The sequence below is a fragment of the Astyanax mexicanus genome, chromosome 6, assembly GCF_023375975.1.
Source record: "Astyanax mexicanus isolate ESR-SI-001 chromosome 6, AstMex3_surface, whole genome shotgun sequence".
NCBI classification, from domain to species: Eukaryota; Metazoa; Chordata; class Actinopteri; order Characiformes; family Acestrorhamphidae; genus Astyanax; species Astyanax mexicanus.
In genome coordinates, this window is record NC_064413.1 from 33,428,397 (window position 1) to 33,448,287 (window position 19,891).

The 19,891-nt window shown below is 38.6% G+C and overlaps 1 protein-coding gene across 4 annotated transcripts in view; it reads left to right on the forward strand.

Annotated features, from left to right (window-relative positions):
* Positions 1-19,891, forward strand: part of map7d1a (MAP7 domain containing 1a) — a 44,637-nt gene that overhangs the window by 18,089 nt on the left and 6,657 nt on the right. Inside the window, exons 3-16 of one of the 4 annotated variants that reach the window (XM_007249632.4) lie at positions 3,209-3,277; positions 4,351-4,371; positions 7,500-7,663; positions 7,850-7,961; positions 9,466-9,570; positions 10,955-11,077; positions 11,402-11,544; positions 11,668-11,798; positions 12,291-12,544; positions 13,037-13,316; positions 16,191-16,371; positions 18,479-18,583; positions 19,474-19,524; positions 19,613-19,685. In XM_007249632.4, coding sequence (XP_007249694.2) covers positions 3,209-3,277; positions 4,351-4,371; positions 7,500-7,663; positions 7,850-7,961; positions 9,466-9,570; positions 10,955-11,077; positions 11,402-11,544; positions 11,668-11,798; positions 12,291-12,544; positions 13,037-13,316; positions 16,191-16,371; positions 18,479-18,583; positions 19,474-19,524; positions 19,613-19,685 — 1,812 coding nt within the window. The remainder of the gene's footprint in view (positions 1-3,208; positions 3,278-4,350; positions 4,372-7,499; positions 7,664-7,849; positions 7,962-9,465; positions 9,571-10,954; positions 11,078-11,401; positions 11,545-11,667; positions 11,799-12,290; positions 12,545-13,036; positions 13,317-16,190; positions 16,372-18,478; positions 18,584-19,473; positions 19,525-19,612; positions 19,686-19,891) is intronic. The other 3 variants (XM_007249635.4, XM_007249634.4, XM_007249636.4) reach the window with 3 other exon arrangements.

Genomic DNA, 19,891 nt, shown 5'->3' on the forward strand with positions numbered 1-19,891 from the left:
GGCTCTGAAGCAGCAAAGCATTCTCAAACCATTACACTATGACCACCAAATAGGACTAAAATAATTATTTCCCAATTGACCAAATTGGGCAGGTTAACTAAAATTCAACTACTTTGTGCACGATAAAAGAGGCATATGTGTTCATATTCTGGTCATCCAGAATAAACCTACTATCTAAAATGCATTCTGGTCAGAACAATCAGCAAGTATGTCAATATGTCTCGCAGTTTGCAATTTATGCTATTTGTTGTAGACTGTATGTGGTATGTAAATTGTTTTAGTTCATTTAAATAATGAAACTGCTTGTGATTACTGTATTTTTGAGTGGTAATGCTTTATCAATAAAGGTTAAAAAAAAGTCTAATCCAACTAGCCAAATCTTAATAGGTAAGTGATGAAAAAAAATGTTTATCCCACAGACACACCTCCCAAATACATATCTGATTATGTGTCATAATGAACTTTTAATGATCAGAAGAGTCAAACTGCCTTATCTCTTAATCCAGGAAAAAGGGTCGAAGACCTCCTCAAGCTAAAGCTGCTGTGGATTAAAAACATTGTAATGCAGGGTAATAGGAGTGTTTAATTACAGAAGGCAGTAATTGCCCTTGATGCTGCTGCATATGGTAGATGGCAGAGTGCAGCATGTCCTTGTGGACGGTACTGTAGACTGCATGTCTGGATGGCCAGTAGAGAGAACACATGATCCACTGAGCTTCTGCTGCCACACAGTCTCACAGTGGTGTTTCACCCATGCTCATGGAACCAGTGCTGGTTGCTATGGAGACCTGGTTAGCACTGTGCTGGATGGCCTGGATTTCTCCTGAAAATGAGAGCTTTGTTGCACAAAATATTCCTTTCCTTTTGTTGAGAGCCTCTGCTGTGTTCTGGTAATTACAGTAGTTGCTGCTTTGGTTCTGTGCTGGCTGCTATTTAGTCTCTTGGTTTATGTACTATATGTTTCTAAATTTCAGTCTGCATCTTGTACAGTACTAAGCTCACGTCTTTTTATGTGCCCTATAATTAGCCGTAATCACATAATTAGCATCTTCAGCAGTGAGTGCTTAGCAACTCTCTAGTGAATCTTCTGCATATTCACCTAAAAATATTGCACTACTTCAAGCTCTTAAAATAATACAGTTCAGAATTTATACAGAAGAGAGTCCAATACCGATCGCCAATCATCTTTTAGGTTAATTGGCTGATTGCTGATGCCTATAGAGGACAGACCCGAAATCAACCACATTTAAAACACTGTCTGTGAAAGTCCCATACAAAACTATACAGAATATAAACACAACGAAAAGGAATGCTTAAGCAGGTCTAAATATATTATTTTTAAAGTGATTCCTTTAGCTTTGCTACTGTACTTTTTGTGGTGGTTAAATATAGCACATACCTTTTTGTTTGGAACACTGTACAGCTGAAAGATATACTGTTTTCAGAAGGTAGTGTTCTACCCTAAACAAATGGGAATTTTTAGTCTATATTCTATTTACTCCAAGCAACACGTTAGTCTTACACATTTCACAAATGCATAAATTTGAGTAAGAAAAATCTAACACCTGACTAACAGAGCTGAGCAGAGACAAACTGAGCCAAACTTGCACAATGTAAGAGGTATAACATTGCATGGACAATTAATTGGATAGCTACTCATCCATTGTTTATTTTTCTGAAATCAGAGGAATAAAAAAGTTTTTATGTTTTAAAGTTTAAATTAAGAAATTAAGTTTATTTTGGTTTTGTTGGAGTCTCTTAATTTTGGAGCAATGCTGTTCACCACTCCAACTCGTACACAACTCCCCAACTCATCCCAGATTTATTGCCTGGAGTACCATCATTCCAGAGAACACAGTTCCACTGCTCCACAGCTCAGCCATTAGGCAAGGGGCCAGGATGTTGATGTTCATCAAGGTTCCTATTGGCAATATTTTACTACAGAAACTAGACCAGCTGTATTTGTGCAATGAATTGTTATGCAATATATGCAATATACGCAAAAAGGCATATGATTATTTTGTATTTATAACAAATATATACTAAGTGAAAGTAAAGACTTGAGATGTAATAATAGAAGTTCAGAACCCAGTAATTACGGTTTTGAAGAAAGGAGGCAGTGATGCCACTGCAGGTGCTTCTGCAGCACAGATCTGCTGCTTTTCACTGTCCACAGACTGTTTCTGGGTCAACTTGCTGCTTTTTCTAGCTCGGGCCGAGTGACTCATCAAGATGTTCATGGGCTGCTCATCAGCCCCGGCAGCCCGTGGGACCCGGCACTTCAGCTTTCTGAGGGCTATAAATACCTGTGCCAGAGTGGAGCATGGGCCACCAAACAGTAGCCTTCTGCCAGCATCTAACTTTTTAATGAATTTGATTTTGTTTGGCATGCAAAATGGTTTGGAAGTACATAAAGTATTATTAAAAGCAGCCACTCTTGGGGGGGGACAAGACACATTGTGGTCTTAATTATACCTTTTTTATGACTGTCCACCTACAACCAGTCTCTGACATAATCTGGAAGAGGTTTCTTCCCACTTCTCTGTGATGGTTGAGGTCTTTCTTGAATTCAGGTCACCTCACATCATCACCTGGCTTTGACTGACTGGACCATTCCAGAAGTGTCCATTTCTTGCAAAGCATCACTGTATATTTCTTCTGGTAATTCCTGTGACTTAGGTTGTGGTTTATGCCATGGTCATTAAATTCTTGGAAACTTGGAAGGTGTGACTGTAGTATAAACTTGCCTTATCGTATGCCTTATTTGAATTGCTGATGCAAATACTGTTTGATAGTTTAGACATTCATGTATTCAAATAACCTTCCAAGTCAAATATTGGGCTGGATATTGACATGAATTACTCCTGACATGGAACAATGTGAATCAGCATACATGTTATTATCTAGGGAAAGTCTTCATTTGAAATGCTGTGAAGTCTGAGACTAGGTTTAATTACCCTGTTTTTACCTGCTTTTTCCAGCACTTTAGCACTTTAGACTGTGATGTTTTACGTCTCTGTGAAAGTGTGGCGTGAATGGCTCAGAGTCTGTGGCTGCTCTGAGAGTTTAGGCGCTGCTGCCAGTTTGCAGTGTTTTATAGCACTGCAGATGTGAACTTGGGTTTTGCCGCACAATAACTCCTTATCTCTCTCTCTCCTCCCCCTCTCTCTCCTTCTCTCTCCGTCTCTCTTTCACTTTCTCCCACTAGATGCAGTGAAGTCAGAGGACAGGCAGAAACTGGCGAAGGAGAGGAGAGAGGAAAGAGCTAAATATCTTGGTAAGTGTATGCAAGGTTTTAAGGAAGACAGTGCCTCCTGCTGGTTGGGCTGCTTTAAAGAAAAAAGAAAACTTTTTTTGCTGACTGTAATGACTATTGCCACCGTCATGCAGAAACCTTGAATGTCAATTGTTGCTTTTTTTAACTTAAAAAAATATATATTTACCAGTTTTTCTCTTGATTGTGTTCATAATGAATGGGCAAAAAGAAATGTTTCATAATTACTTTAAATAAAGTCTTATGAAATTACCCTTCATTATTAAGCATTTTGGAGATGCAATGGTTTTCTTGTGGGACAGTGACAATGTTTTAAATGCATATAGAGTGAAAGCATCACGTTTTAAAAACAGATACAATTATGTTTAAAAGCATGAAATTATGTTAAAAAGCTGTATGCTCAACTGAAGCCACCCCATTTTCCATAGATCTCTCAAGTTGTGCATTATGTCTAGTCATTAAAAATGTATCCCAGTATAGAGTCTAATATGTGTTTATATGGAGGAAAACTGAGTACTTTCTTTTTAATATCAGCTCTATTTGTTGCTGTGAGATATTTTAATATACTTATAGACTAATTTTCTAATGACTGATTAAGCGTAGGCTTTAGGCTTGTCACTCAATCACAGATCTGGGTGTGGGGATTTTTTTCCTTTTTCCCCATAGACAAAAAATAACGCTGAGACTCAGGACTTGTCTGAATGCTAATAATGAACTACAAAATGAGAGACAGTCTCTGTCCATTCTGTCTCATTTGCTTTTCTCAGCAAATAAGAGTCCATACCTAGCCACTCTGTCACAGAACCACAGCTGCCCCTCTTTAGTATAAAGTCACCTGCACCACGGTCCTAAAGCATGTCTTTCTTTTGTAATCACTTAACTAAACTGCGTACTTTCAGAATGTATTTCTCTATTATTAACACACCTAAGTTAAGCCTATCCTATATAGGCTTTTATAGAAACCTCCCACAGCAGTTTGTGTTGTGTTGTTTGCTTTGCTGCTCATGGCTGTACACATGCCTGCACTGCTTTGCATGATTGACAGGCACTCTTGTCTTCTGTCTCACCCCCTATAGAAGAGCGCAGCCATCTTCAAGGTAAGCCCTTCTCTAAGTGTCTGTGGTGAGGGTGCTTACCTTTTTTTGTACTTGGTCAACAATCAGACACTAATCCTTTTCTTTTCTGTTTACTTTTTCTTTCAATGATCATTCTAATCAACAGCATTACTTCATTTCTTGTGTTTTTGTGATATCATTCTGTCCATTTTCTATATCCTCCTTTTTTTCTTCCTCTCCTGGGTAATGGGCTCATTTACGGGTATCTGGAATTGGGGGTTGGGGGATGGATCTTTTGATTATTAATTTAGCTGTTTGTTTCTTGGTTGTGTATTCTACACTGGGAGGATAATGATTTGTAACCGAGAACAGGTTTGTCACAATGCTTGTTATTGACGTTGGTATAATATATGTGCATGACTGCAATAATTGCATTAAATTACTTTTTGTTTAGAATTGTATTTATTTTTTTGATTTGTTGTTTATTATTTTTCTATATTTTCTGTATTTCAATTCTAGCGCCTGACTATTGTTAATAATAAATAAAAAAATATATTTAAAGAGAATGTCTATTTTTTGAGCAAGCTGCATAGGCTTTATTTCCCTTATTTCTTTTGATTTTAGTCAACAGTACATATATTAGGTTCAGTAAGAGGTCACAGCCATAAGCATGAAACCTCATTCGAATTCCTCACCACAAAGTCGTCACCGCATATTATGTCTGTGTTTGTTATTGTTTTGTATTGTAACTGTGTGAAGTTCACTATAATTACCAGATGACTTTAGTCTTGGAAAACACGATGTCACACCCAGGCTAGCTTGGCTGGGAGCAGGTCATAATTTTTGTTTTGTTTGTTTTTGATCCGTGCAAAAGAAAGAAAGAAAATAACTTGTAACAGTTCATTCCAGCCACACAAGTGCAGTGTGAAGACATAAGTTTGCTGCATGTGGATTTTTATTTATTTGTTTCATTTTTATACAGTTCTGCATATATGTGTATATTATTTATTTATTTTTATTTATTTATTTTTTACATGTTTTAAGGAGAAGGCATGGCTGTGAAAAGACCATATCTAAAGCTAGGCTGTCAGAATCTCATGCAGCTTTTTTTGTCTGCTGCTCTCCCTGGTGGATTATGAATTCTTTATAGAGAAAGACACTTTGGCCTACTCAAGCCATGGCTAATTCATAGCCTTGCAGTCCAGAGGCACTGCTTCACATCTGACACATCCGGCACAGGAGATGTGGATGGTCCTCGTGAGAGGCATTCATGACTGAGAAGATTTTAGCATAGCCTTACCATGTAACTTCATGCCTTTCACGGATTACTAAAGTTAGGACTGGGCAGCAGATTGGTCATGTTTTTATTAAAGCTGTCATATAATAAACTTGTGAAATTGTGAGTTAGCTTTTGGTTGAACATGGCATATTTTTTTAACACTGTAACAGTTGCGTTAACTATTTTTTGTAATTCCCAAAATTCAAAAATTTTACCAAAGTGTTTGTGCCCTTTTGGGTTAGCTTGTGTGGTTAGCTTGCTGAAGACATTGTAGCCAGGTTAGCTTTTACCTCTTCAAACAAAATATGCAATTTTCCAGTCCTAAAAAAGCATGTAGGCCAGGAAGCAGACATTAGCTAGAATATATGGTAAAAGCTATACTGCTAGCATTAGCTTTTTGCCTTCTGCAAATACCTCTTGGCTTTCCTAGCAATGCTTACTTGCATGTCAGGTTTCACTTTCCCCTTTTGAGTCTACTGGCACAGAAAAAGCTGCGGTCCAGACAATCAGCTGTTTGAGGTCTGGAGTTGATGTGCTTCTTTCTATGGTTACAAGTATTAACATAATCTTCTTAAATAACTTGAGCCAAGGCTGTTAATATAACAGTTTTGAGATTTTTGTATTTTTATTCTATTGGAAATGCCAGAGTTTCTTTTAAATGAGGACACAACATTCTGTCACTTGCATGTTCTGAATTTTTATTATTGAACTATGCAAAGAAAAAGAAAACATTGAAAAAAAATTACTTCTCTTCTCTAAAATGTAGCTGCCACGTCTTTCCCTAAAAGTTTAAAGTCAGAGGAGCAGTACGTTGCTCTTTCAGCAGCCCCTGGAGAGTAGAGTGCTTTGCATATGAAAGGCTCCTTTTTATTTGAAGAGGCAGAAGTGCTTGATGCGATTCTGGGGTTTAAAATGTCAGGCGGGAAGCTTTAGAGAATCCTCTTTTGATAATTCAGTTCCTCTGTGTGAGAAATAGAATAATACTGTAAAGAATAGGCATTACAGTCTTTCTCTGATAGATAGCATATTCAAACAAATGCAAAGGGCATATTTGCCTTCTAATTTTTGAAGTGTAATAGGCTTTGTAATCTGGAGCTTTTGGTTTGAATGTTTTTTCAAAGAGATTGGATCATAAGCTGGCAAGTCAGTCATTTTGATGCAGCTGTAATGAAGTCTGAAAAGGCTTCTGGATCTGAAACATCATACTATGGCAAAGAATTGACCTGCTGCCCCACTGAACCAGAGAGTGCTAACCACAATATCTATATTGCTCTATCACAATATGTAATTAGCTGACCGAAATGAAACTTGGTGAGTAGTTCTGCCATCTTACTTTCATCTAATGATCCAGAATGGCAATTGTTTTGGCAGAGATGACCAATAAATATGCATTTTGAGACACTGTAGTCACCAGGATTGTGTGGGGTGCAATTCTGTTTAAAGCCACTTCACCTTTAGTGTTCATTACAGGTATTTTGACAACCCAACATAATGTTACGCACACTCAGAGGGCTATTCCAACAGGACAATGCTCGTCCACATACCACACGTGTCTAGCTTGCCTTTAAGACATGGATACTATGCCATGGCCGGCTGTAACGGTGACCTTTTGTCTTATTTTTGTATTTGACACTTCCTTCTGGGTTCAACTATATTTTCCACTAATTATTTGATGAACAGTGTGCACAGAAGGCAGATAAAAAGTTTGTTGTATATGGTCACAAGTGAAGGAATGCCACAATCATCATGCGTAGGACTTTGGGCCCTAGGTCTTAAATGGCTATTGCTATGATGTTTAAAAGTTATGGAAGAAGTTTAGACAAAAACTAGCATTCATTTATTTGTCTGTCCCTCTCTCTGTCTCTCCCTCTTCCTGGCTCTACCTCCAAAGCTGCTAAGAAGTCAGAATGGCTGGAGAAGGAGGAACGGGCACGACAGCTGCGAGATCAGCAGTTACAGGAACGCAAGAAGAGGCTAGAGGAGCAAAGGATAAAGGCTGAGAAACGCAGGGTTGCCCTGGAGGAGAGACAGAAACAAAAACTGGAGAAAAACAAGGTGAACCACAAATACCCCAAATCCCCTAAAAAAAGCAGTGTGAAGATTGTAATATTAACTGACACCAAAATGCAATGGCACAGTATGTTATGTACAGTAATTCAGCAACTGCTTGATCTTTGCCAGCTGGCTTTTATTGAAAGAACGCAGACTGTCTGAAATCTAAGCAACTCTTTTTGTGGTTAGGAACGCTACCAAGCTGCCATCCAGAGGTCTACAAAGAAGACTTGGGCTGAGATTCGCCAACAGAGGTGGTCCTGGGCCGGAGGGCTGAGTGCCAACTCAAGTCAGAGCCAAAGTGAGTTGCGCAGCTGCATTTGTGTTTAAGAAATATGATTGGTCATGGTATAACATTATTCTTCTTTGGCTGAAAATGACAGAAAATGTTTTATTGTGCTCTTATTCCCTGTAATGTAGAGATGTTTAGAGGGCAGGCTGCCACAGATCAGGCCATGAATGCTTCTTGTTCAGCTCTGTAGCTTTTATGACTGAAACCACAGTGTTTGTTTACCCAGCATCAGCAGTGCATGACCTGAGAACCACAAAATTGTTGTGGGTGTATTTTTAGACTTTATAGATTTCTGACATTGGATATGTCTTTTGAGGGTTTGTTTCCTACTGTGGTGAACTTGTAGCAAGTAAGGCTAATCCATAGTCTAAGTAAGGCGTATTCATAATTAAATGTTTACTACTAGTTAGAGATTAACTAGGTTAGTATGTTGTGTTTAAGTAAAGGTACTTTGAGACTGAGTAGGTAGTAGTTTGCTGAGGTTAACTAAATTGTATAATAGAACATGTACCTGTACAGTGACTTCTATTAATAAATAATCAGTAGTCTGACCAAAAGAGTAAGGGTCCTTCCTTGTGAGCCTTGTTTCCTCTCTTCTTCCTCTAGGTATGAAGAAATGTTCCTTTGCCTCGTTTGCTCCCTTTTATTTTCGGTTCTTTGTTCTGCTACCAGCTGTAAAAAGCATTGTATACAAATAATTTGTAGTTTAGTACAGTGGGATTGACCAGATTAGTACATTTAGCTCAACTGGGTTAGTATAATGATTTTGACTAGATTAGAACGCTGAGCTTGACTAGTATGTAGGGATTTCTTGTTACATTCCACTGTTCACATGCTCAATGCTTAAAAACCAGTTTAACCTGGTTTAAACTGCAGTCTGAATTAGCCACCACTGTCTTGTGGGAAATAGTAGAAAAGCTGTCCCAGTAGAGCCTGCTGGGAGGAGTGTGCTAAATCACTGCTTCTTTGTGCTCAGTTCATGCTGAGGTGTTGTCCCTTGGGCCTCATGAAGTGGTGTCTCTAAGGAAATTCCTAAGTCAGAGCAGTTCAATTAATTTTTTACCCTAGAATTGTGTTCCATTACACATTATTATCAAGCTTAAAAACAGACATGAGGTGAATGGTATCATAAAGTTTGGGACTGTGATTAATTTCCTTAAAATGCTAGATGACACAAAATCATTTGGTGAGCTTGTGACTTTTCTAGTTAAAAAAATTCTTGTGTGACACACTGTTACTCGTCATATTATTCTTTGTCATGTTTTGTGTATTAAATACTGTTAAAATGATCTGGCTCAGTTCACATTGTTTTGTACTATTGTATCCTTTTGTATCTATATTTCCTCTTAGGGATGAGCAATGTAGTTATTTTAGCATTTTATCTTTGTACAGCAGCTTTAGTGAAAAGCTGTAATTTGGGAATGCTTTCTTCGTATATAAAATGTTTGATTCATGGGCCATTGTAGCTCCTTTCGGCACTTCAAGCCTCCGTGGCATTCTCTGGGTTTTACAGGCCGGTGCTCTATCTCAGCGGTCAACCTGCCAAAACATGTGGACTCTGTTCTAAACAAGCGCCTCTCCAAATCCTCCGCCACCCTCTGGAACTCTCCCAGCAGAAGTAAGATCCCCCCACTGGACTCGTTCCCTCTCCCTCGCCGCCTCCGGCTCCGCCCATTCACATTTTATGATTTTCGTTTTCTTCATATGATCCTCTTTTGCTCTCCAATCGCCTGTTTTCCCCAGCATTCTCAGCATCATGTCTCCCCTGCCCCCTCTCCACCTGGGTTGGGTCTTGAGTTCGTTTAAACCTGGCATTCATATGTTCATATATGTAGGTATGAATGTGTGAATTTCGTCCCTTCATGTTTTCTTCCCTTCTTCATAAAAGGGGACTGGATACAGCTTTCCTTTATCTGAATGATTCATTTTTGGTGGTGGTTGTTTCTGTCTCGTTTTCTTTTCTGTTTAGCATCATGGTTTAAATGTCAAATGAACATGTTTCCGTGTTTATATGTCCCTCACTTTCACACATGATTGTTTTGATGTTTTTATTTGGTGTCAAAAAAATGTAAAATTCAGTTTTAACACTAATGATCCGTGGTGTAAGCATAGCCTAACCGCCTCAATGTGTCTGAAGGTAGGTTAATGAGCCAAAGCTGTTTTTGTGAAAAGTGAGAGTTATTTTTTCTTCATTAAGTAGGCCAGTTTATCTAGTGCATGTGCTTGTGAAACTTTTTTAGGGAGTTGAGAGACACTGTGTTGAATACCTTGAACCCTCTTTCTTCATGCAGTTTGCCTAAAATAACTAAATTTAAATCAGTTTAATCAAATAATTTCATTACCTTTTCCCTCTCATGACCTATGCATTGACCTTTTTGAATTTGTTCACCATACAAGTTACAAGACTGCCAGACTCACTTGGCTGATTCTTGGTTAAGATCTTTGCCATCCACTGCTTTGTCCACTTTTGGAGGGAGGGGGGGTTAGTGCCTTCTGTGACATATTTCTGGTACACAGGACATGCACAACTTCAGAAATGGAATGTCCCATTTATATGGCTCTCAGATCTGGCTCACTCAAACTCTAATAATTCATAAGATAACACCTCACAACTAATGTAGGTGTGGGGTTTTCCCAAACCATCCAAAGAGGGAGCTATATGATCAATATACCATACATACTGCTATCCCAGGAGTCAGTACACAAGGTAAATAGTACACTGACTCTTAATACACTAATTAGGATGGTGAGTCTTCCAAAGCCATAGCATGAGAGTCTACATACATGTTTTGGGTCACAAATTATTTTGGGGGAAAAACATTAAAAGCTTAATTTTGCAAAAGCTTTGTCATTGATGTTGGTTGTCAACATGCTGTTTTTGATATCCTGAATTTGCTGTGAATGAATCTCTGCATGTGGAGAAGAAAAACGTGGCAGAAATGTTGCACCCATGTTAAGTCTAAGCTCCTACTTTAGCTGAATGCTGATTTTCCCTCATGCAGCTCGTCGGTTGGAGTTAAGTCCTTGGGAAAGTAGCATTGTGGACCGCCTGATGACACCCACTCTTTCCTTCCTGGCACGGAGTCGCAGTGCTGCCAGTGTGCTCAACAACAGCAAAGACTCTCGTGAGTAATTGTGCAGGTCTATGTGCAAGACTTTATATAAAACCATCAATTTCTTTAAAATAAATGGTTTTGTTGCAGAATTTAATATGCTGAATTAGATGCATTCTAGAAAATATACACTATGTACGGTGGTCAGGGGTTTATTTTCAACATGTTCAGTTATAAAATGACTAAGCAAAGAAAAACTTCCAAATATGTAATGTATGTATCTACTAGTAGATACATTATCTACTAAACTTTCATGGTTTAAAAACAGGGTATGATTTAAAATGAGAATAAATTGAGGTGTTTGTGTGTGTTTGCCTGCCTTTGTACTCCTCCTAGAATCACCAGTGTGTCCTCGTTCAGCCTCAGCGAGCCCACTCACGTTGTGTTCCCACCGGCCCCACCGATGCTCTGAACGCTGGAGAGTCACAGCCAGCACCCCTGACATCACCCAGCGCAACCGCAGACGAGACTCCACACCTGTATGTCTTCTGTCACTCACATATGCAGTGTCTTGCATCATAAGCAGTAGGAAATAGTTAATATATTTTTTTTACATTTAATATTCAATAATATTTGTTGTTTACCTTCTTGTTTCTGGACAGATTGATAAAAATAAGAAAGAGAAAAAAGACAAAGAGCGTGAGAATGAAAAGGAAAAGAGTGCCATCACCAAAGAGAAGGTGCTGAAAAAGAGACAGTCTTTGCCATCAATCAAAACCAGAACTGAATCCAGGTAACACATGTGACACATTTACTGACTGATCATAGGAACCATTACTAGACTGTACACTGTTAATAGTGTTAAAACATACTAGTAGGGCTGCAACTGACATTTTTTTAAATGAATTAATCTACAACTAAATTTAATCTTAACCAATTTATTAACATTTCGCTTAATATTTAAACCTTTTCCTTAATTATTTCAACACACAGTATTTGCTATAGGGTATTATTCTGCAGCATAAACTACCTCAGTATTAACAGGGTTATCTTTGTTTTGTTTCATTGAAACCTTTCACCTGAAATAGAATTAGTATTTTTCCGTATTAGATACAATACTAGACTTAAAACTGTTACATTGAGTTTAATCTGGGGTAATCAACTGCTACCACTACTTTTGTTACTACTACTAAATAATACTATTTACTGTGATATGTGTTTTTTCTTCGTGTTTTTGTGAACTGGGTTGTCTTTCCCTGTTGTAAATGCCCTCTTGTGTTCGCAGTCCTAGTCCCAGTCCCTTGTCAAGACGGGCTGCCTCTCCAGTCACACCCAAAAATAAGACTGCCTCACCCATCACGCCCAAAGGTAGGGCTTCCTCCCCCCGACCTTCATCAGCCCTGGTCAGCCCCAGCACTCCTAAACCTCGACCCAAGAGGGCACGGACGCCTGCCCGAGTGGAGACACGCACCCATTCACCTGCTGCTGTAGAGCGAGCCCAAGACAGCCACAGACCAGCCAGGCCTGACAACACCAAAGGTAATATGTCTCCTGTCTTATTTAGCCATAATTGTCATTAGGTTTTGTGATTAATGACTAATATATACTGTGTGGCACATGGAGTCGATTAAGGTTAGAAATATGAATGGCGTGTGATGTGTGGTGTGTATCTTTGTGTTTGCTAGAATGATCAGTAACTACATTAAGAGCAGATTGTGTGGATGTTAATTAGTCACGAAAGGCAGTCCTACTTGTTAATTTTTTCCACCGCAAGCTGCAGTTATTACTCTGCCAATGCGCACTAATCACAGCCCTCACAAATTCACACACAGCTCGCATTCAGCACCACAACACTTCCTCAGGAACATCCTACCCTTAATAGTGGGAAGTATTCTACAGTGCGTTACATATTGTTTTGAACTGTGTTGTATATTGAGTGTTGATTATTGAAATATTCTCCACAATGCACATTCTCTTCACTCACTCATTCTTCGTTTGGATTTCGTTAAAAATAATCTTTCTGTTTTTTAGCCTCCTCTCCAATCCCGTCAGTTGTTTTAACAACCGTTCCTGACACACCACCCTCCACGGACGCACCTGTCACGGCCGCCATCACCTCCTCTGTTACTGAGAAATCTCTGGCCAACTCCAGCATTCCGCTGACTTCTCCAGCTCCCTCTCCTGCCAAGCCCATGGCTGGAACCAGTGACCCAGAGGAGGCTGCACGTATTTTGGCCGAAAAGAGACGGCAGGCCCGAGAGCAGAGGGAGAGGGAGGAGCAGGAAAAGCGTGAGCAAGAGGAGAAAGAAAGGTCAGCTTAACATCAAAGGGTTTTAATAGAGGGTAATGCAACACATACTGAAAGTTCTTTAAGAGAACAGTTTGCAGCCTCCTGCAGCATCAGCTTTCTGTTCTTGGCTGTTGGAAGTGGTAACCTAACATGGTCTCCTACTGTTTGTAGCCCATCCAACTCCAATAATAAATGTCTCTAATTACTGTGCAGTTACTCATTAATAACTTGTGTGATAACAGTGTAACTACTGATAAAGTATGCGCATGAGTATGTGTGTGTACCTACACGTTATGGGGCAGGTTTAACATGTCTAACATGTCAGATTTAATGGGAAAAACTTTTGTTAATGGGAAAAACTTTTTGTCTAGCTGACCTTTATACATGTGTAATTACATGACCTGAACACCTGTAGTAATCTGTAACAATGCGTATATTAGCAGTAGTAGCAGTTATTAAGTGATTGTGTGTAGCTACACAGTTCATAGAGACTCTTATTATAAAGTTGGACAAAAAAGTCACAATGTTAAGCCTGAAAATCATGATAATTCTCATGAGCATGTGTTTGTAATGGATGGAGAGATACTGCTCACCTAAACACTGATTAACTAACTGCACTGTTTTAAAATAGGTTTATTTGGGGTTTCTATGTAGCATAGATTTTTTTTTACGATTATTGTTAGACAGTATCTCAAAAAGCCTGAGATTCAAAGAGTGCAAAACTGACCTTGTGTAATTGGTTCTGCACAGTACCTAAATTTCTACAATTTTGGTTGCATCTTCTGTCTCCCCGACACTGGTGCATTTTGGGGTAATAAATTCTGTGATATATTTTGTTTTACCATTGCCAAGCCCTACTGTCAACAAACAAGCACAAGCAAAAAAAATAGACTTTTGTTCATAATCTTCCAACATATGCAAGCAGTTTCATTGCACGCTGGAGGTTTGGCATCTCTTGCACCCACATCTGAAATTAACAACATACTTATACACAAGAGGCTCACATGTCACATGCAGCCTTTGCTATGAGGCAGAATAGGTTATTCATCTCCATGTGTACAATGTGATTGCCTGTGGTGAGGACCTGTTGAAGTTTAAAGTAACCATCTCCGTTCTTCGTGACAGACTTTATGAGCTGGAAAGACCTTTTTCTGGAACGTAATGAGAGTTCCAGTCTGTCGTGGCCCTGCCTCACTTGTGACTGCGGACCAGCCATGTTATTTTAGCCACAGCAGCTGTGGGGCATTCTCTGTGCCTAAATCTATTTCACAGATTATACTTTATTGTGTCTTATGCCTGCAATATGTACACTTGACACCATCCTCCATGTGCATTATAAAAACGCTATACAATTGACCACTTGCGATGTGAGAGAAGGAAGTGATGAGGAGTGTAATTTTCTAGTTGGAATGCACGTTGGAATTATTTGCCCCAGGGTGCTAAATAGCTATGTATGAAACTTTGTTTAAACTTTTTTTTTTTTTTTTTAATGTTTCATATTGCGGAAAAAAAATAATTGTTTGTTTGGTCATAAGCTTAATATATTTTTTATTTTTGTTGTTATAAAGCTGGTGAGTATAATGTTCATGATATTAAGTGATATTTTTAAAGCAGGTTGCTGCTGTAGCTTTTAAATTCTACTCCTTAAGTCAACACTTATGTTCACTTAGTAAAAGACTGCACAAAATTAGAAAACAAAAATACATTGCAGTAGTTTTTCTGCAATGCATTTTTTAATATTTAAACAAAATACATGAGTTTGCACTAGATTGTACTAAAAGTCAATGGCCCAAAATGTCACGTTGTTATTAATTTGATCTGTGTATTAAAGATTGGATTAAAATAAGTTAGGGAACCTGGGATTCCCCTGAGGGCTTATAATCAGATTAGGTGGATTTATTAAGCATGGCACATTGCACACATTTTGGGGGATTTTGGCCCCCCTCTGTTTGAAGGAAGTCTCTAAATACTAAATGTTTTAAGGATGTTGCTTGGCAACTCAAAATTTCTCCCTCCACAGATTTTTGTTGAGATTAAGGTCCAGAGACTGGCTTGGGCACTCTAGGATCTTAACCCATTTCCTTGTGTCCTTATGTTTTGGGTCATTGTCATGCTGGAAAACCCATCCATGGTCTGTGACGTTAATTATGAGCCCTTAAGAGTGTTGAAGTCTTCCTTTACCCTTAGCAGAGAAATGCTGGTCTGTGGGGGTCAAAATTCTTGCTGATTGGAAGGGGGTCAAATACTTATTTCACCTAATCAAATCAAATCATTGTATAACTGTTATTTAATGTTTCTTTTCTGGATTTTTGTTGATATTCTCTCTCTAAATAAACGTACCATACACTTACAAAATCAGCATGGGATCAAATAATAACTGCACCATAAAGCTTTTGAAATGGCCTTCCCAAAGTTTTGGTCTCAACCCTATTGAAAACCAATTATTAGGTTTGCAGTATGTATACATTTGACCCTGTGCTGATTTTAGAAAATTTTATAAAACTTCACATTTGTAGGAATGTGTTTATACACTAGTTCTAAACCAGGAAAGCTTAATCATTAAAGTAGAACTCAAAAAGCCCATGATGGGTGTATGCAAACTTCCAGCCACTGGTGGCAGTTACATTCTTTGGCTGTTCAAAGTATTTGTGCACATGCGTTGCTGTTTAGCAGCTGTTTTTGATGGGTTTATTCTGTTTGTTCACTTAAAGTACCACTTATTAAAACATTTGTTACAAGAGTATATAAGACACAGTTTTGTATGTAAGTTTCTGGCTAGTACTCATTATTTTCCAATAATACATGAATTAAATGCATTTTACAAAGAAATTGACTTGATTAAAGTCCATCATTATAGGCTTTTCTTAACAAAACAATTGTGTGCATGTGCCACAGGCTTGAGCGGGAGGAGCGGTTAGTGCGGGAGGCCGAGGAACGGAAGCGCCGGGAGGAGGAGGCGCGGCTCATGGCAGAGCAGCAAAGGCTGAGAGACGAAGCCCAGCGTCTGCAGCAGGAGAAAGAAGCACAAGAGAGAGCAAGAGCAGAACAGGAGGAGAATGAGCGCCTCCAGAGACAGGTATGATTAACTCAAATAGAGGCTCCTGGAAGAAACAGGGGCCTCATGGAGAATATTTATTGGAGGGGAGTGAATGTGTGTAAGCATCCAGTCTAGCCTGTGATGGCAGAGAGTTTACTGGCTTTTGTTTCACAACACATGCGCAGATTTAATCTCTCAGCATCTAAAATATTTAGAAAACCACAGTTAACAGCTGTATCATCAGAAAAGAGCTTGTGTTTTATACTGATACACTGACATTTTTACTCATTACTGCAAGGGTGTATAGTAGTATTGAGATGACTGAAATGATGGGAAGCAGCACACAATGTTTTTTAAGTTTTCATCAGTCACTCACACAACAAACCCACAGCACAAATCATATGCAGACATAAAGTCACCTGGGATCTAATTTATGCTGACTGTTCACATTTTTCAATTTTTACTGTTAAAGTGCAGCTGTGCTGTCTCAGCTTATGGGCCACAGGGACAGCACGTGGAAAAAAAAAACTGTGTCTGTGTGTGTCTGTGTGTGTCTGTGTGTGTCTGTGTGTGTCTGTGTGTGTCTGTGTGTGTCTGTGTGTGTCTGTGTGTGTCTGTCTTGATGCCACCAAATGTGTTTATTGCAATAATCTGCACAACCAGATTTAGATACACAACTTTTTAGAATGTTAAATAAAATAGTTTATTATTACTACTATTTATTTATTATACACATCAAATGCATAAAAGCTAACATACCAGGTAATTTAATATATCAAACACAACACACTTTAAAAATATGTCCATTCTTAGGCAACCACTGGCCCCCCTTCTCAGTACATAAAAAAATCCATATTGAGGTGGCTATACCAAGCTTGGGAAGTAGGCAGGTTAGAAAAGAAAATTTTGGGGGCTTTTTTGTTTTGAATAATGCTGTGCCAACCAATCTAAGCAATACAATTGTACATAACAGAGGGAAATTCTTTTCATTTCATCAGTAATTGAGGTGGAGTTTACAGATACATGCAGTAGGACTGAATTTCTAACCACTTGGGGGCGCACTACCCATGAGTAGTTTATCGTCTATAAACTATACATGGCGTCATTTGTCAGAGTAAAATGGTTGTTGTCTGTGTTGTCTGTTTACTGTCTGCATTCTAATTTCTTTGTGGTCATGGAACACTTTAGCACAAAGTCTGCATCCTTCAACATTCAATATTTACTCACACTTAGAACTGGTACCAAACACTGCAAATTTGCATTTGTGGAGGTGATTCTGTCGATCATCACAGACAGTTAATGTTTTGAGAAAAGTATATTGTGCAGCTATTAAATATAGGTGTATATCTTTTAAATAAACTTTAAAATGTACGAATTAACTCACAGGCCTTCCTAAGTGTACAGTAAGCTAAAACTTAAAATATAAAAATAAAATATTCAGTATGTTATATTTGTCCTGTCCTACTTTTGCAGGAATATATGTTGTGCTTATGACACAGCCTGGTAGAAAATATATTATCTATAACACATACAATCCAATGCTGACATTATTATGTCCCCCACCACCTCCCTTGCAATCTTTATAATGTAGAGAATTAAAAGATAAATTTACTCATTGCATCAAATGTTGTAAAGTATATACAGCATTTACATTTATAGTCTAAATGTGTATGTACTATATTTGAATTTGTTACCTTCTATTACTGGGGTAGTGAGAAATGTCTTGTTTTCTAAATGTACCATTTATATATGGTGGGCTGTAAATCGTTGAAATCTTATGACTGTAAGCTACCTAATTATAAATTTATCTTAACACAATTGATGTACTTGAATCATGACTAGGGCTGCACAATATTAAAAAAACAGACACTGCATTATATTGTAAAATAAAAAAAAATGTACTGCAGGTTTCTGGTTTTCCCTTTATATCAAGTAGCAAAGATAGTTGTAATGTTAAGTTAAATTTGCCATACTTGGCTTGCGACATGACTTGTGCATAACCACAATCCAATGGTAATGCTAAAAAAATATATACTGTGCAGGTCTATGTCAAACTGAACAGTAATAATGGGTCAGTGTATTTTAGACCAATACATACAAAACTTCATTCCTCTTCATCTGTTATGTCTGTGTGTTTGTGCTACAGAAAGAGGAGGCTGAAGCAAAGGCCCGAGAGGAGGCAGAGCGACAGCGTCTGGAGAGGGAGAAGCACTTCCAGAAGGAGGAGCAGGAGAGGCTGGAGAGGAAGAAGGTAGGAGGGAGATCCACTCATGCGTTTCAAGATTCGCCTCTTTTCCTTCCTTCACTCTGACCTTGCCATTTCTCTTTTAGACCTCAACCACCAACAGATGTTTCAAACACACTCAGTGTAAACATGGCACTTTACTGTCGTGACACATTTATCACATTTATACTTCCTCCTGACTGGGTCTGTCTCTCTCTTGCTTACACACACACACACACACACACACACACACAACCTTCTACAGTTAAGACTTAACTCTGGTAGACCGGCTAATTGCTGGGTGTGAGCGGGAGGAGCAAGGCTATGACTCCGGTGTGCCACCCACTGAGGCACTCACTTGCTTTCCATACCCTCTGAACATGAAAATAAAACACTCTCTACTTGACCATACTGCCCACTACAGTGCTGTTCACCCACAAAAGAACACATCAAAATCTTTTTTTATCAGAGTCACTCATTGTCAACAGCCCTTAGCCTTCTGTGTGTTTTTCATTTTCCTTCCTCCACATGGTTCCACTCTCAACCATGTCATGGATGCTGGATTTATTACTGTACCACACCTGCTGCCTGTCCCTTAGGGTGACTTGTTTTGCAGTTCTTCTTCTACTGATGTATTAACTCTCTTGCCCATAGACATCTAATGGTGTATTGTTGTGTGTTTTCCCTGGCCAGGGAATCGAAACCTAGTCTTCAGCAGAGAGAGTGGTTTTGTTATTCACTGCTATGCTTACTTTCAAACCAAAACCAATAAACCCTGGTTGCTATGATACATTACAAGGATAACACAATTTTATAAAGAGGGTGGATTCCTGATTTTATGTTATATGTATGTATTAAAATAAGTGTTGTCCTTTTGTGTGCTTTGGTTGATTTTTTTTTTCTTCCCCCCTTGCCAGCGCCTGGAAGAGATCATGAAAAGGACACGCAAAACAGACACAGGAGAAAAGGTATGGTTCTGATTTAGAGCCACTTCCCTTCATGAGGTCAGCATGAACTCTACCTCTAATTCTATTTCCACTTTCTGTCCCTATACAGAAGGACATTAAATCTTCCACTCCTTCCCAAATCAATGGTGGAAATTCCAAACCTGAATCTGAGAGCATAAAAGGTAAAAGATTCATACAGAAGTATTCATACAAACATTTTCAAATTAACACAGCAATCAAAAATCTAACCACAAGTTTGTGATTCCTGATAAAAGTTTATACATATATATGTGCTATATAAGTGCTTTAGGGAGAGATTATTGTACACTTCTATTTCATTATTAGTTTTTTATTACTGTGCCTCAATTAGTTATTTCTGTTTCCATGC